The 27481-nt window shown below is 37.9% G+C and overlaps 1 protein-coding gene across 2 annotated transcripts; it reads right to left on the bottom strand.

Moving 5' to 3' along the window:
• Positions 1-18: 18 nt before the first annotated feature.
• Positions 19-27294, bottom strand: LOC145769308 (scinderin-like). 2 transcript variants are annotated; one of them, XM_082580902.1, is made up of 16 exons: positions 27060-27294; positions 23903-24029; positions 22975-23165; positions 21852-22013; positions 21158-21313; positions 18791-19004; positions 18287-18381; positions 11567-11689; positions 10853-10963; positions 10038-10205; positions 9589-9666; positions 8148-8264; positions 6642-6807; positions 4750-4917; positions 1363-1507; positions 19-519 (listed from the first exon to the last, which is right to left on the bottom strand). In XM_082580902.1, exons 1-16 carry the CDS (start codon positions 27225-27227, stop codon positions 345-347), a joined length of 2364 nt encoding a protein of 787 aa, XP_082437028.1. In that variant the 5' UTR covers positions 27228-27294; the 3' UTR covers positions 19-344. The 2 variants fall into 2 exon arrangements, with proteins under 2 accessions (XP_082437028.1, XP_082437029.1); XM_082580903.1 differs by lacking the exon at positions 27060-27294 and having other exon boundaries at positions 23903-24056.
• Positions 27295-27481: the final 187 nt, after the last annotated feature.

The following is a 27481-nucleotide window of genomic DNA, read 5'->3' as shown; positions in this document are numbered from 1 at the left end:
AATAAAATGAGCCTTCAATCTCCTAAAATAGTCCTTATATTTTTGCGCAAAACTAAAACGGACATTGTAAAGATTTTATTACGTGGTAATTGCGCATGTAGACTTATAAACAAACTACAAAGTAAACATTATCTGTGTTAAACATAGCATAGGCCTACTAATATTACATTATGAAATTATAGACAATAAAATTGGTACAAATGTAGAGAACAAATGCTTTTGTATCGGAACGACATTATTTCGGCATTTCAAAGCCACACTTAATCAAAATTTCCAAAATATACGAGCAGCATATAGTTGTGCGATTGATTAACACAATCACGAAACTAGGATGGCAATATTGTTCAGCTGAGGTTTTCCATTTCTTCCACGTGAGCGTTTCTTTTTTCAGCATAATCGAAATCCCACGATGGAAAAAATCCAGTGAAAGTAACAGGCTCGGAACTCATTTGCACTTCGATAATTGGACATTGAGGGTCTCTTCCCCGTGGATCCTTGTCTATGTATTCTTGAGCAAGTCTAAAAAATGAGTTTTTTTTATTTTAAATGAAAGCGTTCATCCTCAATGGCGTAGGAAGCCCACTTTAAAAACAAAAAAAGGAGTTCATCTATAGGCCTGCGATAGGCTTACTACATTTTAAGGCAAGGGTCTCAAACACGCGGCGCGCGAGACCGTTTTGGTGCAGCCCGCGGTGCATTTTGAACTTTCAAATAATTAACGATTGCAGTATCTGAACAAATGTTGCATATTTTTTCTATACATTTAGAAACGTTAAAACCATTTTAAAATTTCCAAAAAATGTGAAAATGCTTTTCAAACTTTACAAGACTACGCTACTGTCAAGCCATTTTATTGCGTGCAAGTGCGAGAAACTCATATTGCTACATTACAATCACATTGCCTGTTCACGTTTGTGCCATTATCGCAATAGTAACCTTAATATTGCGGCAGTCAGCTCTTCAAAGATATATTTTTGTGAGTCGTTTGAAAGTCGGTAGCAAGATTTTTGCACTAGTTCGAAATCGTGCGTTTGCGTTATTTTTTGTTTTTTCTTTTTGTTTGCATTTTTTGCCATCTTTCAGTGTTTTCAGTCTCTTTTTGTTCCGACTACTATTTCGTTTAGTGCGATCGTATGTTTTTGGTGTGTTCTTACTAGGGTGTAGGCTACCTTTTTTTTATTGCGTTCTTACTGTGATTTGTTTATTGGGATTTTATCTTGCTTTACGGCCCTCAGGTTCATTCACAAGTATTCATTTGGCTCTTTGAGCAATTTGAGTTTGAGATCTTTGCTTTAAGGTGAGCTGCGCCAATTTTATATTTTTTAAGCGTCTTAAGCCTCTGATTAGTCTATTGCTTCAAACCGAGGTGCTTCTCTCATTTCTTCTTCATCTGCTCCCTCGCCAATCCAAACAAAAACTTCATCCCAAGCATCTAGCATCATGATGTCGTCAGGATCTAAATCACTCTGGGTGAATTCTCCTGGAATTTCCTCAACCATCATTCGACCTGGATGAAAAACATCAAGTAACTTTTATGCCAAAACCTTAACCAGTAGTCAGTGGCGTAGGAGCATATGCTGCCGCCCCTGGCTTTCGTTGAAAATGCCGCCCTAAGTAGACTGCAGCAAATTTTGAAATAGTTTCATGTTCAAGCAATCTTTTCAATAAAAATAATTACAAATAATGTGCCGCTTCTCAGAAGTTCTATAATGCTTGAGAAAGAAGCCTCACTGTCTCAGCGTTAAGGCCAAAAATAAAAGACAAAAAATGGACAACAAATGTAGGCTATTAGGCAAATAAAAAATCAATAGCCGCCTCAAAATTGAACTTTTCGAGCTTTCGCCGAAGCAAAATCAACGATAATATCTTCAAATCAAGTTTTTGAACGTAGTCTCTTTCTATAGAAAGAGTCGATACAGCTGATAGCCGATCATCATTCATGATAGAACGTAAATACGCCTTTATCATTTTGAGCTTTGAGAAACTCCTCTCACAGCTCGCAATTGAAACACCAATGGTAAGATAAAGTTTCAGACACAAGCATAAATATGGTGTCGAATCAAATAGGTGTGATTTAGCTCTCTCTCTGTAGTTATCATGGCTGATACAGCCCTCGATGTAGCCTACTGTACAATGATGTTCCAGTTTGAACGATCTCGTGCGTCTTGCCAAATTTTAGTAGGGTTTTTGATTTGTGATTGAAAATTGTGCAAAAATGTAAATGTTTGAGCTCCTCTTGACCGTTTTCCTATTATTTTTCCACTTAAAGATTTTCCACTTAGTGATTTAGCTAACCACTGTAAAGCATCAAACGCTGTTGCATTACGATCAAACGTGGTTTCACTGCTTCGCACTTCCAGCTTCTTAAATCTGTCAATTTCCACAGCTAACTCCAAAAAGTCCACCTCGTCATCTTTATTTATTTTTGCATTACTTCATTTCTCGTGCTGTGTGCACTGTGCAGCCTCATTTTGCCGCCCCCTTGCAGCCTGCCGCCCCTGGCGCAGAGCCAGAACCGCCAGGTGGCTGCTACGCCACTGCCAGTAGTGTAGGCTACTCTTTGAAGTGCTTTATCTTTACCCCTTCTAGTAGGTTAATTATGTTGTTGATACTAAAAGCATGTTATGGTTTTATAACTTTGCATTCCTCTGTGAATTTATTGCACCTATATACATTATGACCTCATTAGATGAAACAGAATATCAAGGACACAACCATTAGAGCTTAGAGTTCCGAGAGATCAAGAACGTAATTGAAAGCAAAACTGATTATTTTGCTTCTGAGAATGAAAGGTGATTCACAAAATTGTGCATACATTTAAATCTTATAGGACATGCTATTTTAAACTAGGTAGCTTGAAGTCGGCTAACTTCACTGCTAAAAACCACGCACCATTTTATCCACAGTAACTTACAAACAGTGTTGTACGCGTCATTGAAATAATTTGACGGCGTCAGCGTCAGCGCGAATTGCCTAAAAACTTTACAGCGTAAAGGACTGCGTAAGCTCTTAACGAAATTGACGGCGTCAGCGTCAGCGCTAATTTCTAGCGCTATTTTTTGCCAGCGTCTCATAAAACGCAAATATTTCAACCAAGTTCAGGCTAACAATAGCTATAAATAAAGAGCAGGTATTATGTTTTGAGATTGTATTGTAATTAGCTGCTCAGCCTATTAGTTATTTCCTTGCAGAAAAACAAGCATTTCAAAACGTTTGTCTGACAATCTGCTGCGTTTGGGACGCATATTCAGGGGCGCCGAAGCGATTTTTGACTGGAGGGGCAGGAGTATGAAATAAGGGCACTTTTGTTGCTGAAAGGCCAACTTTTTTTTAAAGCTTTAAGATAAGATATAGCGATAATGCTCATCTATCAGCTCATTATCGAGTAATGATACAAATATCCGCTATACAAAGAACAATGGCACGGAAAGGCATCATGCTAATTTATAATCATGTAATATAATTTACTGTGATGGAGAATTTTGTGTCGTAATATTATTTTGAGGCAAAAAGAGAACATTATAATTAGGCTAAAAGCGAATAGCATAAATTGTTATATTGCAAAGTGTGCAGTAGCTTACATGACCTTAAAAGGGCACCATTGCCCCCTCTTCCCTCCCCATTCACAGAAATTTGAGGGCAGTGGGGCATCCGCTCCCCCTGCTCCACCCCCGGCTACGGCGCCCCTGCGCATATTGTCTTTTCCAAATGAAAACATGCGTTCCACACCAGCGCTGGTTGGTATTGGTGTGTCGTATTTCAAAAACAAGTTGAAAACGTTTAGTCGGAAAGGTATCACTGTTCCAAGCGTGCTGTGATAGTTTAGCATGTATAAATCTTTTAACGAGGTCCACTGCACCAACATCGCTCTTTTCAGGGGCATAGAACTCTTGAAATAAAGTATATTCAACGTCCGCGATGCCATTCATGGATTTTTCGCTTTCTGTCTCTGATCCCTCGTTCTCAATACATGGGTGATCACCATTTGGCGATCTTCTTCCGCATGTATTCCAGGTAGCCATTCCAACCAACGCAAAAACTGGTAATTCGGATGAGTCGCGCTGGCCAGAATACATTGTGAAACTCTTATTGAGAAACAAAATTTTCCATGAAAACAAAAAATGACGCTTAGCGCTTGACGCTTAAAATCGGCAAAATAGTTGACGGCGCTATCACTTCCGTCAACTGAAAAATAAATTGACGGCGCTAGCCTCAGCGTCAACAAAAAGTTGACGCCGTCAAATGACACCGTCAATTTGACGACGTCAACGTACAACACTGCTTACAAATTAATCAAGTTTATTTCTTATCAACCAGATATTGGTGTAGATAAAACAAAACTTAGGCCTATAACTTATCGCTGTATTGGTCTAAGCAATTTTTAGGGTACCGGTACCATTTTCAGCTTAGAAAGCGTACAACTATAGTAGACAGTAGTTATACCAATTAACCCGCTCAGTGGCCTAGTGGTTTCGGCTCTGATGGTGCTTATAAATCTGAAATCGATTCCAAGTCGGGTTAAATCGAAGACTTAAAAACAATAGGCCAACGATTGTGTTCTTTCTTGAATAACGTTGTGAGGATAAGTCGGGTAATAATGAGATGACTTTCTAAATCTGATATAAAACCAAAAATTATCCCTGTCGCTAAAAGACCTTATCTGTTGTAGAGCGACAATACATAAAACCATAACATGATTATTGTTGTACTTAGTTATACCAACTTGTCTGAAACGTAAGCTACGCCAACCTTCTGCATTTGAAATTGCAAACAGTCGTGGTGCATTGTTCTCCAAATCTTCTTTAAAACGAGGAGATGAAGCATATTCTTTCTTTCCACCAAGCAATTCCCAAAACTGATTGGTTTCTTTTCCTTCCTTTAGGATTTTAACTTGCTTCTTTTCTGCCCCTAACAACTCTAAATAACAAAGATATTTTTTCAAAAGTTGATGCCAGCACGTCACTGAAATAACAAAACGGCTGTTGCAGTGACACAGTATGAGTAGACTAACATACGTTTTGTGTCAGGGGAATATATATTTAAAATAAACTAATTGGAGCAGTGCCGGTCTTAGGGTATTTCGGGCCCTGTGCGGAATATGCTTTGCGGGCCCCAATGACAATGATCCAATTCAGTAGCGTAGCTAGGTATTTTGAAAGGGGAGAGGGGGGTGGTTTGACGGTGGGCGGGTGAAGCCTGACGGCGTGATCGCTGAAGGCGACACCCAGCGGCGGGGGGTCTGGGGTGCTTCCCCCAGAAATTTGGAAAAATTACTTTGAATTTGGGGTATTCTGAGAGCATGTTCAACAAAAATTTGGGTATGAATATTACTGTAAAATGGTGCTGTCCGGTGGCATAGCAAAAGGATAAGATCATGCTTTCTTTGGCCTTTTTTGGAAATAAAGCTATGTCTCTATGTTGAGTATGGAAACAACCTATTTCGTCCACTGAAAAATTCGTACCCCGATTTCGTACCCTGAAATCGGAGTAACAAAATCAAATTTCGACCTATTTCGTCCCCTGAAAAGATCGAGAGAAATTTTGAAATGTTTGCGGCAACTCCGCTCAGTGACTTCGGCTCTGTTTTTATTTTTGATCTTTTCAGGGTACGAAATGTTCAGGGCACGAAATAGGCTGCACCCGCTGAGTCTCCATGTGTTCTTGTTGCTAATTGCTTTGTTGAATTCACTTGTTGAATTTTTTCATTGGAAATTACTGGAAATTCCACTGGAAATTACAAAATTACTGCATTTTCTGAGTAAATTGCGGGCCCCCTGCCCCCCTAATTTGCGGGCCCTATGCGATCGCACGGTTTGCACACCCCAAAGACCGGCACTGCTTGGAGAATATTAACAATCGGAAACTTCACTCTGTCAAACTAGGGATATGACAAACACTGTGACCGGCCTGCGTTAGAGGTTCAAAGCCTCTGCATTCTGAAAGTATGCAAAACCGGCAGGATTAAGGTCTTCAAAAAGCTCAGTCCAAAATAAAGACTCCCTCAATCAATTGATAACTAAAATGTCATGTTTTAAAGCACAAAACTAGTAGCGTTGACACTGGAGTTCGGGGGTATTTTTGAACCCGGGTTAATTTTATGGGGGGCGAAACCTTTCAAGGAGTTTCGAAACATTGAAAGAACCACACTCTAGCCTACTCTTTGAATATAGGCTTAGTGTGTTTTTTCTTTAAAAGTTTCTTGATTTGGGACCTGGATATCTCATTGGTATTTGGGATCAGCTGATCCTTTCAACTGCCCTATATTTATCAAGTCATGTTGAGAACTCATCATTAGTATCTTTCTTCATTGTATTGAAGGTTGAATGCAATGCGCCATTATTCTCGTTTGTGAGCTGTTCATACCGCACTTTCATAATTTAATTTTACCTATTTTGAGAAGTTTGTTGTCCCATTCAATCTTCGTCTACCTTTGTTTTGTTTTTTCTCACCGTTTAGCTTTTCTTCCATTAATTGGGGACCAGTTATTTCTATTAGTTAGGGACTAGTCTGACGAAAATTTAAACCAGATTGTAGGTTCGTTTAAGAACCTGTTAGCTTTACTAAGTGAAACTTCTTAAAAAAAATACATTTTTTGATTCAATCTAGCAATTTGAATTTTTCTTGGCCTTTGATTAACTGACCTGCACCATATTGTGCAGCAGCCATTTCTAGTTCATTAGCACCAGTTCCTTTCCATATGTAACATTCAGTGTCGGTCTTGATTAAAAAAGCATCATTGGAATTGAGCAAATTTGCAGCAAATTCAACTTGGATCAACTTCGTTCCGCCCGCAGAAGTAGATCTCACCTGATCAACAAAAGTTTCATAAAAAGTAGACCTAGATATTGTTCTATGTAAGACGTTACAAATATCAATGTAGGCTATACAAGTTTAGTTTCATGCTTTAGAAAAAACAGACATCTTTTGTAGAAGAGTAGTCTGAGTTAGTTGAATCTCTTTTCTCTTTTCGACAAAAAGTGGTAGAATAACGTCGGTAAGAAGCATAGCACGTTTAGCTCATTCTAAATTAAGATAACTACACTAAAAGCAATACGACGATAATTTTATTCAGAGATTTTTTGTTCTTAGAAAGTATAATTTTATTCCTGTGTTAAATTGCTTTTACTGTATTTCAACATAAAATAGAATTCAATACTAAGATACTTGTTTCAAAATAAATAAAATGCAGGCTGAAATAACTACTTCTTGAGCAAAACGAAACAGTTGGCCGAAACAGCTCCATAGTAGACTGCTACCTCAAATCTGAGAAAAAAACATTTAGTAATGAACAATACTCTTTGCGTTGTTTTGTCTTCTGATTTGAGACAAAGAGTTTAGAAACAGCCGTTATTCTGGTGAAAGATATAATCGAACAATCATTTTTATGAAGGATCAGCACATTTACTAGCAAAGTCAACCAAGGACCACTAAGAAAAAAATTCAAGTGCAAGAACAAAGGCCAACGCTGCTGAGTCCAGCCATATTATGTGGCCGATCAATTTATTCGTCAAAAATTATAAACGAGAAGATTTTTTGCATTTTTTAAAAGATAGTTTTGAAGTCTTTTGGTTTCAAATTAAACTGTGCTTACATTGGTGTTATGTCATTTAAGGTTTCTTTAGTTTAGAGAATATTTTTGATTCACCAAAAACTTTGGAGCGACATGGTTGGAACGCCTAGTTAATTCAACAGAAAAATTAAGAACCCAAAATTTTGATACTGAACACATGTTCAGCAAACGTTTCGAAAACTAAACTGTCTTCCTCTCCAGCGCTATTAAAACATAACAATATATTAATAAAAGCACTGCGTTACTGTTACACTATATTAAGGTCAATTCAACATAACAGCGTAGGCCTGTTTTCTTTGTAAATGAAGACAATTTAGTTTTCGAAATGTTCCCTGAACTTAAGTTTAGTATCTAGACTACATTTAGGGCTTTTCATTTTTTTATTTTATTTTTATTTTTTGGAAAATACTAATGTGCATTTCATCATTGGATAGTTTGCTTTATAAACATGGGCTTAAATCAATTGGCTGTAATCTATATAGTCGAACTATAATAAAATAACCTAGTACAAGTGTTCACATTTCCACAATCACACGAAAGAAGCCCAAAACTTCACATCTTCATGAACGAGACTTACATGGTAAAGAGAAGAACCTGAAGCTCCTACTTCTGCTTCTTTGGATTTAGAATATCCTCCAAAAGAGATCATGAGAGGATGGCCAAAGATACTCAACAAATGTTTCGGTTCTTTGCCCTAATAAATATTGAAATATGTTTAGAAACCTACCAGGAAGGCGGGAACTCGGGAAACGCAACTTACGCCGTCTTGGTTATCAGAGTAGGGTTATAGTTGGTAACGACTAGAACATCACACAACTAAGGCGAAAGAGCCACGCAGCTTGAGTCCTGTCTTTGACATGGGTTACTAAGAAGGTTGGGGGGGACTTGTATACCTGGGACTGGTATACAAGTCCCCCCATCTCCCTTGGTAACTCATGAAAAAAACAGGACTCAATGGACAATGGACATGGCTCTTTCGCCTTAATTGTGTGATGTTCTAGTTGTTACCGTTATAGTTGGGCAAGAGTGTTGCCAAGTAGCCTACTTTGTATAGTTTTAAACAAAAAGCAATTCATAAACATGTAACTCAAAAATCAAACAATAAATTCCAGTAATGCATCGAATAAAATTTTCAAAGAGTTACAAATTAATCTAAAGTGATCTATTATCAACTCATAAATCAGGTGTAAGTTTAGATATAAAAAATAATAACTTGTCAAAGTAATGGTATTGACATATGTTGAATAAGGGTTACATTCTAGAAGGACTCGTAACTGACGGCCATGTTGTCAAATTCCTAGTGGTGAACCCTGGTGATTGACACTTGCAATCAAGCAAATAACAATTCGAAACAGCAATTGTAGCTCACAGAGCTCTTAGCAACTCCATTCTGTACAGAGTGATGCCGACCCAGAGCATGCGCCCTTCAAGTTTAGCCTAATAGCTGTTCAGGGGGGCAACTTTGGTTGTCGCATGGGAAGATATCACCTTGCTGAAGTTGAATGTGGAAGGCCTGACCAAGTCTAGAATCGACATCTCAGAACAACTAGTGAAAGCCAACCAAGCAATAGTTATTTTTCTACAGGAGACGCACGTTACACGTTAAACTTTTAACATTGCGATTGTCTTAAGATCGGCAATAACAAAAAAGAAATTTTTGGTTTATAAGAAAGCTACAGTGTAATTGGGCAGTAGCCGGATAACCAAAAAAGATCTTATCCAATAAAATTGAATCGTTTATCCTTATTATCCAGTCCACCTATAACTTAAGTTAGTTGAGTATAGCATAGACTGTAATATTATCGTGAAAACTTACTTGTATTGTACCGTAAGTAATAGTCATTTAGGTCTAAAACAAAATAAGTTGTTTGTCGATTAGGAAATGAAAATTGTGATGATTGCGAGTTTTATTTAAAAGCATAACTTGAGAAGAAAAACTTAAACTGAAGAAGAAATGTTACAGTGGACTACTCTACGATATTTGTTTATTGATAAGCGTTACATACGAACGCACATACTTGCACTACGCGGACTTGGACTGGACGTTTTTCATGACTGTCGTACAAGCGCTTGGCTAAGAAAGTGGATGCGATGATCTGGTGAGAACAACAAAGATAACATTTGAAACATCAGCGATGTGTTCCATCCTTAGGTAACTGCATGCGTATGTAGTTTTAGTTTTAGTTTTATGCTGTTTTAACAGTTTAATAAGGTTGCTGTAGTTGTCTGTATTCAAAATCTTGGCTCGCATGTGTAAGGTTAGCCTTAGTTTATGAATTTGTCATCTGTCTGCATGCAGCCTAAGTTGAAAAAAGTAGAAATAATACTTAACACCAAGAAAGTGAAGTAGCTCAGCTATGTTTAAGGATTGTTTGAAGGCTTGTTTCGAGGTACTGGAATTTCATATTTAGTGATAATACCGTACTATTATCGTAATAAAATTTGAAAGAAAACATGTTTGCTTAACCTCATCTTTTGTAGCGTCCAATCCCTGCCAATAGTAGATGATATATTCTACTCGAGTTTTAGGAGTGTAAGTGTACAGTATGACATAGCAATCTCCAGAGTAAAACTCCCCATAGTCATCTTGATTTACGGGAGCCAAATCTCCCCCTTCTACTCGATACACTTCAACCTACATGCAAAATATTTCCTTGAGATTTAACGAATGGCAATGTTCTGGTTCATGGTTGTAGACTGCAGATAACGATCAATGTTTGTAGGCTACAGAGAAAGATTGAAGAATTATTAGGCTACAATCTGTCTGTTTGGGGCAACCAAGATCAGTTTCGGCTCTTGTTCTACAATACTCTGCATAATCTTCACTTGATTTAAGTCAAACAGAAAACAATAAGCATTGGCACTAGCGTAGCCATGGAGTAAGGTCATCAACTTTAAGCACAATTGCATACACGATTGCTATGAATCAGTGTATTAACAATATTTAGTTTTATTTTTGATTCAATTATCGTGACGTCACACTCGTCTCAAGGTGAGAGTTTACATTTACAAGCCTCAGTCTCGCTACGCAGTAGTACGCATTGGTAGATGTGGTCATATCATTATGTAATCACTTGAGTGTAGTTTGTTTTTATTTCTGATCATCACAACGAAAAACAATATGTACCGTATGTCAAACATGGCAGAGATGTAGAAAAAGGTAGAAGCGACTAGGCCTTATACCATTTATCATTTAACTTTAGTAACTTTTTACGAATAGCAGAAAATTTTTAGAAGAATCGCATTAGAAAAACAAAAGAAAAAAATTAGAAAATGTAAAACCTCTCCTGAACCATCGTCCACCATCTTTTGTTCAGCGGCAAAGGATGGTTTTTCGTACAAAGTGCTGACGTCAAACTTGATTTGGTAAGGGAAAGAAGACTCCTCGGCTGACTAAAACGAAAATTTAATTTCTATTGTTAGGATAAGATGAAGCTTTTAAAAAGTAGTAATGAATCTTATTTCAGCCTGACTCAACGAAGGATCAAATTCATGTAGGCTGCCAGTGTAGCTACTCGACTGCGCCTCTATTCGTTAGGCACTGAAAGCAAAGCATATCTGCAAAGGATACAGCGCTCGACTATAGCAACCAATATGAAGCAATTTTGTTTAAACAACTTTGAAATTTGTAGTTTGTATCGAGTTTGGAATCACATGTCATGCAAACTGCTAATTTTTTTTATTATTTTTGCTTGTAAAACTATGTTATGTAGCCTATTATTATCGGTGGTAAGGTACCTTTCTTTCAATATAGACTACTGCAGACTTTAATGTGAGTTTCCTTGTCATTACGAACAGATTTCCAACTGTACCTAATTACTTTTCGTCGCTAGCGCTTTTTTACTTAGAAGACCCAAATTAATTTTTATCGATTGCATGGCGTAGGCTATACGCTCACACACTGCAATTTCGCTTTTTACGTTTTAAGAGCCTGAGCGTTGAAGTTGCTTTCTCAATGTATGAGATAAAAAGGAAAAGCAGAAAAGACTACAGTACCGCATCTGTTTTGGCTATCTTCTCAAAAGTGTAGATCTTCCCCAGCCCTACGATTTGATTCTTTCTCTTCCAGTCTTTGAAATACTGTGTGAAAAGGACGGATTCTGAATTTTCAGACATCACCTGCAAAAAAATGACAACTTACAAATTTGCCGTGAAGTTACATTATTTGTCGTTAGTTTTTATTGCATTACCAATCTGCAAGTTTATTTATACATATTCTTTCAAACATACTTGAAAGCATAGGCCTATATGCCGAATTTTGGTATGTAACCTAACCTAAGCATAAACCAGTGGCGTTCATACTTAAACGTTTATGCCTGTCTTTAACATAAAATGATAAGCATGTAAACTTTGACTTGATAAGCAGGGCTTCAATCAGGACTATAACTTAGAGTACCTTCTTTTGTAGAGAGAAGAAAATTATTTTGCTTGTTTTTTACATCGGATCTCCACAATTAGCCTATACTGATCTACTGTAGTGTTCGCATTGATCTAATGCAGTGTTTCCCAAACTTTTTTTTAATAGCGCCCCCCTGGACAACGAACAGAGCATCAAACGCCCACCTTCGACAAAAAAGTAAAACTAAAGTTATTTTCCATTCATCACAACTTAAAGTCCAACTTTAATGAGACGGATGAGGTTGGTGCAATGTCATCAGCCTCTTGATATCGGGTTTCAGTTTGGATAGGAACAATCACAAGCGTTGTCACGGCAGTGAAAGCATACTCCACCAAGTAGGCCATGAGCTGGGAAAGGCTATGATAAAAACTTTGACCCGATTCCACTCGTGAGGGTATTTCTTTTTGATTTGGTTCTGCAGCCAGAACGATTAATACGAGATATTGAAGTTCGGTTTGAGTGCAATATCGCTTCGCAATGTTATCAGTTCCTCCTCAAGAATTCCATGTTCGGAAATATCACAGAATGGGTCGATTATCCAGTCATGGATTTCTAACCGGAATACATCCTTGAATCCAACTCCCATGCCTTTGTGTACTTCTTGAATGATATAGTTAGTAACGTTAGTTTTGCGTTATGTTATTGCCTAGTGCATTGCACCGAGTCACGTGCACTTGATTACGTCGTGCCGCCCTGTGGCTGTGAGTAGTTTGTAATCACGGCAGCAGGACTTCTTGGTAGCTACACAATTATTTGTCCTTAGTTCATTTTAGCTCTACTCGTGTTGAGACCTCTATTCAATTCCTTTACGTTTACCTACAAGCGTAACAGTGGTGTCAGAAGTAAAATAGAATCTACGTGGCAGTTTTCTGAAGTGAGAAGATTATAACATTGTCGCAGTGGTTTCTGCACAAATTAGTCATGGAAGAAACAGTCAAAGCAATGCTAGCCACAATGGAGAAACAGCAGGAACAGTTTTTATCAACGTTAAATGACATTAGTCGAATGCAAACCAACGAATCAGCGCCAAAGTTTGAAAGTTTCAACCAGGATAAGGAAAAATGGAAACAGTATATGCAAAGGTTCTTGCATCACATGGACATTTACAATGTTGCAACTGATGACAAGAAAAAGGCATGTTTGTTATCCTGGGTTGGCCCCGAGACGTATAGCTTGATTGAGAATCTTTTTGGTGACAAAAACGTACGTGATAAATCGTTCAAACAAATTTCAGATAAGTTAGCATCGCATTTTAAAGAAACCATCCATGTTCAAGCAGCGCGCCATAGTTTTTACAACTGTAAATTACAAGTGGGTCAGTCTTATAAAGATTGGACAGCAACTTTACGAGGACTTGCTCAAAATTGTGAGTTTATAGGCAAAAGTGAGCAGTGCAATCATCTCAGCTATGTCGACGAGCAGATTAGAGATGTTATTGTATTAAACACCCCACACCCTGAAGTCAGGCGTCAATGCTTGACAAATTTAAATTTTTCACTTGATGATGTTCTCAACAAAGCTGAAGTTTATATCAGAACTGTGCAAACCGATAACATCCTAAGAGGGGAAGGGACATCAGATGAAGCAGTTGTCGTTAATAAGATGTCCGCAACCTATATTAAGAGAAAGAAACCTTCAGTTGGTTCCACAAATCAAGGTCGCAAGGCGTGGAAGTCATGCCAGGATTGTTTTTCTAAACATTCTAAGGGTGAATGTCCGTTCAAAAGTTACGTGTGTTACAAGTGCGGAAAAAAAGGGCACATCAAATCTGTGTGCCAGGCAAAGGGGTTACAACGCCAGCAGAAAGACCGAGTAGAAGCTATAGGCCATGTAAGCAGTTGCAACCAAATTCGAAAGACACCTCCATGGAAGGAAAAGCGGAACTCAAAAGCTTACCAACGCATCGGAAAGCAAATTTGGATCCGTGCCGAAGTTAATGGCAAACCGTTCACGTGCCAGTGGGACACTGGCTCAACATGTTCCATGGTGGGATTAGATGGATACCACGACCTAGGTTCTCCCACGTGCTATCCATCAGAAACCTCACTACATGCTTATGGTGGTAGGCCTTTGCATGTTAAAGGTCAATGCTTCGTAAATGTTAAAATAGGTTGTCAACTAAAGTCAAGGATGAAGTTAATCGTATTAAATGAAAACAAAGGCACAAACCTAATGGGTCTAGACTGGAGTGACAGTTTTGGCTTGACCAGTCAGGGTATTTCGGTGTTAGATCAAGTTTCAGACAAGAAAAAACATCTCGTATCTTCACAAGTTCAGCAGACAGAAGAATCCTTACTAAAGCAGAGGGAAAGGCAAGTTTCAGCTTTAACTTGCAAATTTTCCAGAGTTTTTTCGTCTGATCTTGGGAAATGTGTTAAGACAAAAGTTTCTATACACTTAAAACCGGAAGCAAAGCCCGTTTTTTCCAAACCAAGACCAATTCCATTTTCCAAAAAGCAAGCTATCAAAGAAGAATTGGACAGACTTGTGGAGCGCAACGTTTTGCAGCCAATAAATTATAGCGACTGGGCAGCTCCGATCGTAGCGGTGTCGAAAGCGAATGGAAGTATACGAATTTGCGGTGATTTCAAGGGACTGAACCAGCAAATACAAGTGGATCAACATCCGTTGCCGACGTTGGACACGTTGCTGGAATCGCTGGGAAAAGGTCAGTACTTTTCTAAAATTGACTTGTCGGATGCTTACTTGCAATTAGAGCTTGATGACAAAGCAAAAAAACTTTGTGTCATAAACACACCTTTTGGTCTTTTCCAATACAATCGTATGTGTTTCGGTGTGGCGTCAAGCCCAGCCCAATTTCAACGTTGCATGGATAAAATGATTTCGGGAATCCCTGGTGTAGCAGCATATCTAGATGATATCTTAGTTACGGGACCGACAGAAAAAGATCATTGGAATAACTTAGAGAAGCTTATGGATCGTTTAAGCGAGTATGGGTTTTGTGTTAAAGTACAAAAATGTGAATTTTTCAAGGATTCGGTTGAATATCTTGGTCATGTAATCGACAAAGACGGCAAGCGACCGTCGAGCACATCAGTCGAAGCAATAAAACAATTACCCCAGCCGCAAAACCTTCAAGAACTTCAAGCTTTTTTAGGGAAAATTAACTATTATGGTCGTTTTATAGCAGATCTTCCAGACAAGGCAAAACCTTTAAATTCTTTGTTGAAAAAAGGAGCAGTGTTCAGGTGGACACAACATTGCAAACTCGCTTTTCAACAACTGAAAGAGGACGTGATCAATGCAACCACGCTAAGTCACTACGATGAGAGCAAACCACTCATACTAGCCACCGATGCATCCCAGTACGGAATAGGAGCAGTTTTGATGCAGAAGCACGATGGTATGGAACGTCCACTCGCCCATGCATCGAAAACTTTGAGTGAAACGCAGAAGAGGTACTCACAAATTGAACGAGAAGCGCTCTCTATCATCTATGGAGTAACGAAGTTTCACCAATACCTGTACGGTAAGAAATTTACTTTAATTACGGATCATAAGCCACTAGTTTCGATTTTCTCACCAAAAAAGAATCTACCAGTCCTAACAGCTCAGCGTCTTCAACGATGGGCTATTACCTTAATGGCATATCAATATGATATTCAGTACAAACCAACTAATCTACATGGTAATGCAGATGGACTGTCTAGATTGCCTATGGGGTTAGACAAAACGTTTGACGAAAACGAGGAGAGAGAGAATGCAGAGGTTTCTCATTCTGTAGAGGAAACCATGGACGGTTTACCTTTAACTTCGAACGAGCTTAAAACAAAAACGCTTCACGATCCGGTCTTAAAATTAGTTCTGTCGTATATCCAGGACGGTTGGCCTAGAAGATTACCTGACAATGATAAGCTGCGCTGCTATGCTTCGTATAAAGACTCGATGTGGGTAGAAAACGATGTAATACTTTTACAACGTGACGGTTTTCCACGAGCAGTAATTCCGCAATGTTTGCAGGCACAAGTTTTAAAACTCTTGCATGAAGGTCACTGGGGAATCACCCGAACGAAGCAAATGGCACGCAGATACGTATGGTGGCCGGGGTTGAACAAAAGCATCGAAGAGATGGTGAAGTCGTGCGCACCTTGCAGGCTTGTCGCAAAAGCTCCGGACAAAGAGTACCAAGCATGGCCGAAGACTACAAAGCCGTGGCAGCGGATTCATCTCGACTATGCTGGACCTTTCTTAGGAAAGATGTGGCTGATTTGCGTTGATGCACACTCAAAATATCCTTATGTTTCTATGCAGAACATCGGACAGGCAACTTCTAAAGCAACGATCAGCGCACTTCAACAAATCTTTGCGATAGAAGGCTCTCCGGACACGATTGTCTCAGACAACGGAAGCCAGTTTACGTCCGGAGAGTTCAAGACATTTTGCATCAAGTTAGGAATACATCACATCACCTCGCCAGTGTTCCATCCTGCTTCAAATGGAGAAGCGGAACGCTTTGTCCAGACCTTCAAAAGGGCGATGGAAAAGAACTATAAGGGAGAAGTGAGCAAGCAAAATGCGCATCTCTTAGTAGTCACAACGTACAGAAGCACACCACACCCATGCCTCGACTGGAAGACTCCAGCCGAAGTTCTTCATGGGCGCCAGCCGAAAACGCTATTGTCCTTGTTCTCGCCAAAGGAAAAGAGTAATTCAAAACAAGAACCTGCATCTCATAAGCGAAGCTATGAAGAAGGTTCATTAGTTTATGCTCGCAACTATGCATCTGGTTCGAAGTGGCTCCCGGGTACGGTAATTAAAAGACGGGGACGTGTCCTGTACAACGTACGAACGGAACGAGGCGTTTGGAAGAGACACATAAATCAACTTCAGCCCAGGTTTCAAAACGTTCATACTGAAAGTAAAAGTGATTTTTCTGATTCAAGGAAAGTTAAGGTTGCACCAAGTCCAAAGAAAGATTCCGAACCGACCGATACCAATGAACACTCTGGGCATAGTAAAGCTGTCCCACAGAGACGCTATCCAGTTCGAAACAGACGCAAACCTGATTTTTATCAGGCTTAGTCAATACGTTTGTTAGTCGTATGTGCTTCTGACCCTTATTGTAATACGACCATTATTGCAGTGATCTGTCAGAAGCACTATATATATTGTGTATGTTAAGTCGTGAATACTTGGTTAGTATCACCCTCCCTTAGCTGTAATGTTTTATTTCTACTGCTAAGTGTTAATTTATAAGGGAGGAGTGATATAGTTAGTAACGTTAGTTTTGCGTTATGTTATTGCCTAGTGCATTGCACCGAGTCACGTGCACTTGATTACGTCGTGCCGCCCTGTGGCTGTGAGTAGTTTGTAATCACGGCAGCAGGACTTCTTGGTAGCTACACAATTATTTGTCCTTAGTTCATTTTAGCTCTACTCGTGTTGAGACCTCTTTTCAATTCCTTTACGTTTACCTACAAGCGTAACATTGAACATGATTGCTGTACGTCTCTTCATCAACATCAGATATGCCTTTGTCACTGGTATCAAGTTGATGCAAGCTTGAGAATTGGAAAAATTCTCGTCTAGCTAAATTTCGCTGGTACAAAACGAGCTTATTTCGTTACCCTGAAGGGATAATTTCAATTCATTAAATTTAGAAAATATATCTGATAAGTAGGCGATATCATTTCTCACAACCAGGACATCATTCGCAAGGCCAGGGTCACAAACTCTGTAGAAATTCCACGATAGTTTCAAACAGCGAATAAAATCGTGCAAGGCAATTTCTTTTGGAAAGCCATCGTACTTCGGTGTGGAGTAGTAAGCGTTCAAAAGCTTCATCATTCTCATTGCACATTGCACAATCGTTTGAATAAGCGTGTATTCAGAGCGTGTGCTTTAATTTTATTCACTGCTTTGATGACAGTCTTCAAAGATAGATTAAGACCAGCGCTAGATCAAAGTACTCTCGGATTGTAAGATCGGATTTACGTAATCGCAATGCTTCAAAGTAAGTCATGCGTTACGACCTCAACTAACTTGTAAGGCACTGCGAAGCGACTTTGCCTACATAATTACCACAATATCTGCCACAGAGCTCTTATAGTCACCGTCTTCTTTTGTATTTCTTTCAAGCGAAACATGACAAAAAATGCTTTGCAATCCTCTTCTTGTAACTGCCCCGATTTACTCTCAGCGCCCCCCAATCGCCCACTTTATAGCCAGCGCCCCCTTGATGGTCGCAAACGCCCCCAGGGGGGCGCTGGCGCCCACTTTGGGAACCACTGATCTAATGTCATTGAATATAACATTGAAATAAACCTTAAACGCAATACGCAACTTTTACAAGTGACCTGTATGTTTGTAGATGGAGGATAGCCGTTTTTGCTTACAAACTTTAGAGCATTTGCCATAGCACCGGAGCGCTCATCCCAGCTCGCTCCCTTACCTGTAACATAAAGCATTAGCAATCAGAAGACAAGTGTGAGTTCTATTCTATTCAAACGTAGCAATTCATTCAAATGAATGAATAACAATAATTATCGGGTCTCCACCAACTAAGTTTGCAATTTTATAATTTTCATACCGTATGGCATAATGTAACGTTTTTCTAAGAAAATGTGCAATGACGAAAATTCCTTAGAATCAGGCTAGCTTCACACGCTTGCAGTAAAAGCTAAAAATTATAAAACTAAACCAGAGATTTCTGTAACTTCTCTGTAACAAGTCTGTAACTACTCTTTCTGCAACAGGATTTTCTGTAGTTATAGAAATCCCTGAACTAAATTCGCAAAAATTGTTGTTTTTTCAATTTTAATCAAAAACTTCTCATTATTTGAGTTTTATCAATCTGTTACCTTTCCATACAAATATGCTTCCATTGTTTCCATTGTCTACAATGTAACAATCTTTACTGGACAAGAGAGATTGGTCAAACGGTGCTGATGCCACGCTTTCTGTTATCAGTTTGTCTCCATCACTGGAGATTTTGAAAAGTTGAGCGGCTTTTGAAAAATCGATAAATTCGTCTACTACTTCCGGCTGAATGTCATCAGGGGTCCCTTCAAGAGCCTGAACACAAAGTTGGAGATAATGATATCCTAAATTTTGGTATTTTGTTCATATGCTTGGGTGGCAGCTGACTTTGATGACATTTTTGTTTTTTCGCTGCTCTCCTTGTTGTGCGAATTATTTGTGATTATTATCTATGTTTTGTACGTTTTTGATTAATCTCCAGCAGAAGACATAAACTAAACTGTACACACCCTGCAAAATATGTCTTCACATTACCTTAATATCACCAGAAGGTAAAACGATGCAAAAACTACCAGGGTGTGTTGGCTGAGTGGAGTTTCATATTTGGGTTATAGTCGATTCAAACCTATAGCCATCAGATGAATTTCTTATCAATTAGACTGCCCAAAATTCCTAACTCAGTTAGAAAGTATTTCCTATAGAATTATCGTGATCTATATTTTCTTTAAACAAATTTCTTAAGTTACTTGACTGTAGGGCTGTAGCCAGGCGCGGATCTAGGAGTTTTTTTCTGGGGGGGCCAGAAAATTTGAAAATCAATTAAAAAGAAAGAAAAAGATAAAACACATATGAACAATGATACTACGACATATAGCCTAGATATGATATAAAATAGACATTAAAACAGACATTTTCATCAATTGTGAATGTTTAAAAAATAAATTTTGCTTCAATAAAAATTGCTAAGCATGCAAAGTAAACTTGAAATCTGGTTTAAAACCCTGCATGCCTATCCATGACCAATTGGATATAAGTTATTTTATGTTTGCAGGCATATACGGTAATTGATTGAAATTATAATGAAAACTAAAAACTAGAAAACAGCCATTCCAGTGGCGTAGCCAGGAATTTTAAAATGTTTTTTTTTTTTGACGTCGGGCTGGCGAAGCCACCGGCGTGTTCGCCTAAGACGACACTGAGCAGCGGGGGGGTCTGGGGGCCTCCCCCAGAAAATTTTGAAAATTTACTTTGAATTTGGTGCATTCTGAGAGCATTTTCAACAAAAATGTGGGTATGAAAATTCTTATAAAATGGTGCTGTCCGGTGGCATAGCAAAAAGATGAGATCATGTTTTCTTCAGCTTTTTTCGGAAATAAAGCTAAGTCTCTATGTTTTCTTGTTGCTAATTCCTGGCTGAGATATTTGAATGTTTGGTATTGGCAAAACTCGCTCTTTTAATGCAGTTTTGTTTAAAGTTAAGTAAACTTTGTTTTAGAGACATAAAGAGACTGAAAGCATCATTCTCAATATCGTGACGTCACATGCGTGCCAAAGGAGGGGGGTTGTAACCCCCAAACCCCCCTGGCTACGCCACTGAGCCATTCAATGTTTCAGGTTGTTTCAACTGACGCCATTTGGTTCAGCGTTGGTTTCAGCCCCAACAAATGTTGCTATTAAAATGTATTTGAAGTTGTATGAAAGAAAATAACGGAGTCTGATCGATGGGTAATTTCAACCATAACAACAAAAAACTATTCCCTCCCCCCGAGATAAGTTAAGTCCGCCGTGGGACTAACATCAGCTGTATAGAAGCATATCAAACCATTTGATGCGGAAACATACAATTTCAACAATTCCTCACAAAATTTCGGGGGGGGGCCCGGGCCCCCTGGGCCCCCCCCCATAAATCCGCGCCTGGCTGTAGCCTACCAAACCATTTTGTTGGTTTGGTTTGAAATGAAAAAAAAAATTTACACGAAAAATAACCGTTAAAAAAGAATTAAGAAAAAAAATAAAGTCAAAACGAAATCAAATTTCATTTTGTTTTGAAAAATTGTCAAAGTTTTTGTTTTAAACACTCTCATGATAACAACAAGGAAACTAGCCATTGATTTTTAGCACTGCAATACAAAATGCTTCATTTGTTAATTATTAAACTAGAGACTTTTTGTAATTCCTGTTTGACTGTGAGCCTTTATCGACCTGCACTGCAAAATAAGAGCAGCAATGACTCTATCTACTATACTGTGTTACACGGCCGTAGCCTAGAGCATCATGCAGGTTTTTGCTCTATTGTTGAACTAGGTTAAATCTTGGCGCAGAGCATTTAGCTTTTAGAACAGGGGAACAGTAGATGTTGCATTGTTTGCTAATGTCCGCATTTGCAACATGTGTTTCCTTAATGACTCTATTAAACACCACGTTTCATTTTAACTTATTTGTAATAGCTCATGTCATAGGTCTCATACGTCTATCATTGTTTGAGGAATTTCATCATCTTCTTCGTGGACCGTTGTTATTGTTCCTTTTCCGCCTTTCTCCTCGTTTTTAATAGCGCTTATCAACTCACAAGCTTTTAACTTCTCGTATCTGTTGCTACTGCACCCAATCCATTGAAACAATTCCTGGAGTAAAATAAAACACGCTAGTGTTATCTTGAAGTAGTTAGCTGTTGTGCCTAAGGGTAAGAGCAGATGATCACAAACAACTCTTGAAGGCCTCGGTATGAAAACATCTGTATGAAAACATTTTGTATGAAAACATTGTATTTTTTGATAAAATTTTTTGAGAAAATGTGTTGGTTGTTGCGATAGATTGACGTAGCTAAAAGCGGCATATGGCCCATTGTTTCCTATCAGTTACATTTCATGGTCGTCTTAGGTCATGAAGCAAGTCCAACATTTGTGCTGACAATATTTTGCAGAAGTTTCAAAACTAATGAGTGAACTGCTTTATAGTCTACTGAGTATACTGCAGAGTCATCGAGAAGATAATTTTGGACCATTACCAATGAAATATTTAAGCTCCAAAAGACCCCTGGACCCCCTTGTCAACGCTACTGATATACTCTACTGTATCATGTTGGCAATACAACATTATTATATAAGCTATACGTTGAGTTTACATAGGCTACTTAAACCAGCTAGTGAAACAACAGTTTACATTGCCGACTTCAAGTATGAAGATGTCTCCTTGGTTGAATGATTTCCAGCTCATTTCAACTTCTCTTGCTTTGACTCTCCTGCGTCCTTTTACGTGAATAAGACGCTTTACGTTGCTAGCGTTGGTGACTGTATGATGGAACCCGGAGTCTATGCCTCCTTGCTACAACATAACATTGACAAATCATCGTTTATTTAGTCCAATAAGCTCGTTCAATTCAAATCAGGGTCGTGGCCAAGTGGAGGCTTGGGAGGAGGGAGGAGTAATCGCCAAAAAATAGGATTTTAATGCTATTACAACATTTTAATGATATTGGATTCCATATTGAACGACGTCTCACAAATGTTCGGCTGCATTCAATAGCAATATTTTTAAACAAACTTGTTATTTTAAATAATAAAATATTTGCCACCCCAACAGTTGTTTTGCTTCCTAAAAATATCTTTCTAGTCACGTCACTGATTCAAATGGGCCAAAAACAAGTAGTGCGATAATGACACTTGTTATAGCCACAAAGATTTTGATTGAGCGAAGCAGCAAACATTTCTTTTTAATGCACATTAGCATTATTTTTCACGAATATTAAAACAAGCATTATCAGTGCAGTGGCGTAGGGGAACAATGTCAATTTTGTGTCCCTGGTGATATTGTGTGAGACATAAAACATATTGCTTTATTTACTTTTAAGTTGTTTTTTTTTAAATTATGATATTTTCCTAAGAAAACAATGTGCTCCTTTTCACCCCACTCCCCTCAGCTACGCCACTGCATCAGCAACAAAAAAGGTTTTATCTAAAGACGAAAATAAAAGAGTAACTCTTAAGGTGATTAACGTAGCAAGAAGTTACAGTAAAATTTTGAAACGTTAGCCTATAACACGAACATACTGTAGTAATAATATACATAGGTAACAATAACATATTGGAAGTTTAGGACTATTTTTTGATTTGCTGCTTGCAGTAAGATCTCAAACAGTTAAAAAAATCACTGTAGGTCTCGTTACACAACCAATACAAGCAAAGTTATGCAAGGAAGAAATGATATTGTAGGTTGCAGTAATATTTTAGAATTTATCGAGGTTGGTAGATTAAAATGCCTGGCAGTTAAATAAACCAGCATTTACCTTGTATGTTATACCATGCATGAAGTACCCTACAAACGTTGGAGACTCTTTTTCTTGTACTTCCCTGAACTGCACTGGAGCTCCTTTTAATGCATCACTGATCTGCGTGGCCAGTATGGCTGCCGCTCCACGTTCATCCTGTGATGAATGATCCCCCAACCAAAAGTGAAGATTGTACGACAATGACGTACCTAGTAAAGTAAAAATAACAGCAGTAATACTAAATTAATAAAGTAACGCAGTAATCATATCTACAAGACCACTGAGAGGATAATTTGAACCCGGTATCAATGAGATATTCAGGACCCAAGTTACGACACTTTTAAAAAATATAGAATGAGATTATTTACCAAGCATTGTAATTAGGCCTATCAATTAATTTCTTGCATTCTTCCGGTGACTGTAGATTAGACTACCACAAGATGTTGAAATGATAACGAGCTTTTATTTCCGATAAAAGCACCATTCAAAGAATGCGCAATGTTTTTTTAAAGTTCTCAGTCCTCTTGGAAGGGGTGCGGACCCCTAACATCTTCCTGAGTCCAAAAGTACCCCAATTATTTTATGATCAAACCTCAGAAAAAATACGTCACTGCACAATACGTCATTTCTCGAAGTGGTTCCCGAGATTAAACAATTACCCGAGCCTAGTCAAATTACGACATTGATTGTTTAATATGTTTGAGTGTTTGCTCTAACCATAAAAGTCTAACTTCATCGAAATTTATAAAAAAAAAAGATAGAAGGAGTAAATTGGTTGGAACGCCTGGTTAATCCTGATGAAAAACTGAAGCTGGTTATTGGTGGAACAGTCAAATATGAAACAGAGAAGTTAGAATTGGATCTTGTTTTTTTTTAGATAATGATATTATTGAAACTTTTAAAGCACCTAGCTTTACTTTGCAAAAATAATTTATTTTCAAGTTACCTGCTGTTTTAGTATACAGAACGATGTAAGAATCTCCTGTGAAGAATTGTCCGTGTTGTTCTTCCGGAACAAGAACCATTTCCATATTCTCGATCCTCCAAACTTCCAGGCCCGGCTTGAGACCAGCCTGGCAAATTTCAGTTGCAGAAGACATTAAGAAGGTTACAGATTTCTCAGTAGATATTGTACGTATTTTATGATTCTCATCTACAACAACAGCTTTTTGGGTAACTTTTAGGCTGCGTGGCAATATCGACACAGTCAATGACTCAAAAATAGCATGTGCTGTACTGTAATATAGTTTTGGTTTGTTTCATTAAAACTAAATATATATATATATTTTTAACTAAATAATAACATAGTATGCAAACTAAATAATAATATAGTATGCATTAGCAATATCGTATCGTTGACTATTCCGACTGTTTATGGACTGTAGCCTACATTGTTATGAAGTGGTCACGTGAAATTATAAAGTAAAGAAATGGTTTTCTGTTTTCATTATATCATTCCAACAAAATACTTTGTAAAAAAGTTTATTAACAAATAGCTACCGTACGCTATACGTTTTGTATCCCTTAAGACTAATTGTCTTGTATTTTTTAGAATGCACTTATCCTGTTTGGTAGTTAATTGTTGCTTCTCAAAATTCTAAAAAGTAAGAAAACAATCCAGCTTTTTTATCACGATAACCAAGCCTGTCTCTGCCGTTGAACGAATTCTCGCTTCAAGAAAATACAATTTTATCGCAATAGATGTTTGGTGTGTTGATTTTATAATTGAAAATCTAGCCACTGCCATTTCAAATGCTGGTCTTAAAATAGCACCTTTGCCACCCAAGTGGTAGTAAAACTGTCTCTTTCAATGTAAAAAGAAATATAAGTTGTTCATTTTAATGTTGGTTTTATGGAGGGCAACGTTAATTTCAACCAACAAGTTGTTAAATCGGATTTCGAAGTGACTTTGCGAAAATAAGTTTTTCTTGTTTTTGCTTATTGCTACATGTTGTTAGGCACATTTGCAAACTTTCAAAGATGGTTTATGTTAATTATTCAAAAGGACGCCATCTTGGTGACTGATAGTCCCCAATACTGATCAAGGCAGACGTGTTTCAATTTTTGGTTTGGTCAATGGTCATGGCAAATTCTGGAAATACTACACAGGAATATACTACAGTCTACTCTCTGAAGTTTATCTCCTTTCTTGCACACAATTTCCCTAAGGATGCAATAGTAATTTGGACTCATCACAAAATATAACGCAGTGAAATATTGGGTTAATAGTGATCGAAAGTCTTAAAATTTACAGTAAGTGTAAATTGATGTTGCTTTGAGTAGCATTTTTAGGATGCTGATTGTTTTTTTTCCACATTGCGTTAAAGTTTGTAATGTTCCTTTGCTGCTTTTATTCTGCTGTTCACTTCAATTTGATACCAGCTCAGTGGTCGAGGGGTTTTGCTTTCGGCTATAGTGCTGGTAGGTCTGACATCGATTCCAGGTAGGGTCATATCAGACTTTAGAAACGACACCGATTGTGATATTTCTTGCATAAAGCAGTAAGGATAAGTCGGGTAATAATGTATGACAGCCTTAAATATGATACAAAAATTAAATAAGCCCTGTCTCTAAAAGACTTTAGCACTTGTAGAGCGACAATAAATAAGACATAACAATATTAACCAAATATAACAATATTAACAATCAAATATAGGCTATGACAACCGACAAAACTAACAACACACTCAATCTCACTCTCTACGGAAAACAAATAGAACAAGTACCAGAATTCATATATTTTGGCCACCGACTACCGCGACCAACCATGGAAAGACTGCAGTGCAACACCGAATTGGCTTAGGCTGGGCAGCATTTGAAAAGAACAAAAAGATTCTAACATCCAATAGACTCCCAATTAAACTGAAATCAATAATTTTCAACACCTACGTTTTACCAGTCGTGCTGTGCAGTCTAGAATGCGTAAATCGGACATCACCAACAATAAAAAAACTCACTACCTTCCAAAATCCCATCATGAGAAGCATGACCAACAAAAGGCTACTTGACCACACGAAAACAGAAGATCTTCTAACTATGACAAAACTACATCCAATTGCAGCAATAATAAAATCAAAAGTTTTAAAACTGTTCGGCCACACTAAAAGATCACAATACGGAATCAGCAAAAAGAAAACGTGGCAGACAACCAAAACGATGGCAAGACAACATCCAATCATGGACCGAACTCAACTTGGCGACACTGGGCGAGTTGGCTCAAAATCGCCACTCTTGGAAGCAAATAACCCATGTTGATGCGCAATCTGCTGCAGGCGGAGATGACGACTGATGATGAACAATATTATTATTTATGTTTGACTTAGTTTGCAAACTATTGTAGCTGAGTATTAGTAGAATAAACTTCTAAGTGAAAATTTGTGGTTGGTTTTACTGCAATATGATTAAAACATCACTACAAGATTATGAAATAGCCTACTCTGCAAGTATGCTTAGGTTGAGAAAGAGAGAGAAAAACCTATTATTAATCTTATTGAGTAAATTTGCTTTCAAAAAAGCAATTCTTTTCCCATAAACATTGAATATGAATATGCGCATTCAATAAATATGTGCTGCGTAGAAGTAGCCTAATCTGCACAACGGCAGTCTGGTGTTGTTAGTTGTAAAAAGATAGGTTTGTAGCAATGTATGTAGCTGTAATGTACATTTGTCCTTTTAGCAGCGATACGTATAACGCTGTAGGCCTACAGTATTGGATTTTTGTTTTACCTTTAATCAAAAGGAGGATTCTATAAATTTTGAAGACCTTGCAAAACTGCCACGTTTAGGTTGTAAAGTTCACTGCGGCGTGTACTGTTTACATTTTGAAAGGTTTACAAGTTACAGTAGCTAAAAAAAAGTGAAAATCGAAAAGATGTTTTGACTCACATGGATTTTTAAAAAGCTGTTAAAGTGAGGTTAAAATTATAGCAAGATAACAAAAATTTAGTTTTAAACGGCAACAATGTTGTCTGTCAACAGTTTTATGAAATAAATATTTTATGTAGGCCTAAATCTAAATCTAAGCGGCAGGGTAAGTTGTTCAAGTCATTTCAAATTCTGTTAAATGGCCTAGTTAAATTGTTCATTCCAATTTTTTATCTTACTTTAATATTTTTGTGCTTCATCCTATGCATTCCCCAACGGATGACGTAAAAGCCTAAAAATCCAAATCCCAAAAGAAGTAGTACAAGAACTATTATTATCCCAATGGTTACCAAATCATAATCGTTGTTGTTGGCGCTAGAGTTGGGGTTACTCTTTGGATCTGTCATGATGGCTGATGGTTTAGAATTTAGCTACACATTTTATAACTTTTTTTGTCTATTTCATCAAAACAAGACAAACAAAACACAAAAAATGAATTTTTTTACTCCTTGTTTTGTAGGATGGGTTTAGAAATGTTGCGTCATAAACTGCTTTGTTGCGTCATACTTATTGTTTGCGTTGATAAAGGGCCTTGCCTAGCATCTATCTTTGTATGAATTGGGATTGAGTAGATTGTAGCGTATAGGAAGACAGCCAGGGG

The sequence above is a fragment of the Aplidium turbinatum genome, chromosome 4 (genome assembly GCF_918807975.1).
Source record: "Aplidium turbinatum chromosome 4, kaAplTurb1.1, whole genome shotgun sequence".
NCBI classification, from domain to species: Eukaryota; Metazoa; Chordata; class Ascidiacea; order Aplousobranchia; family Polyclinidae; genus Aplidium; species Aplidium turbinatum.
Note: the sequence above shows the minus strand (reverse complement) of the source record. Positions and strands in the feature narration are given on the sequence as shown.

Coding starts and splice junctions, on each gene's coding strand:
- LOC145769308 (XM_082580902.1), bottom strand. CDS start 27,227: ATGACAGATCCAAAGAGTAACCCCAACTCTAGCGCCAACAACAACGAT. Junction 8,265..9,588: donor TCCAAGTCCGCGTAGTGCAA/GTATGTGCGTTC, acceptor AATATTTATTAG/GGCAAAGAACCGAAACATTT. Junction 520..1,362: donor GAAATGAGAGAAGCACCTCG/GTTTGAAGCAAT, acceptor CTCATTTTTTAG/ACTTGCTCAAGAATACATAG.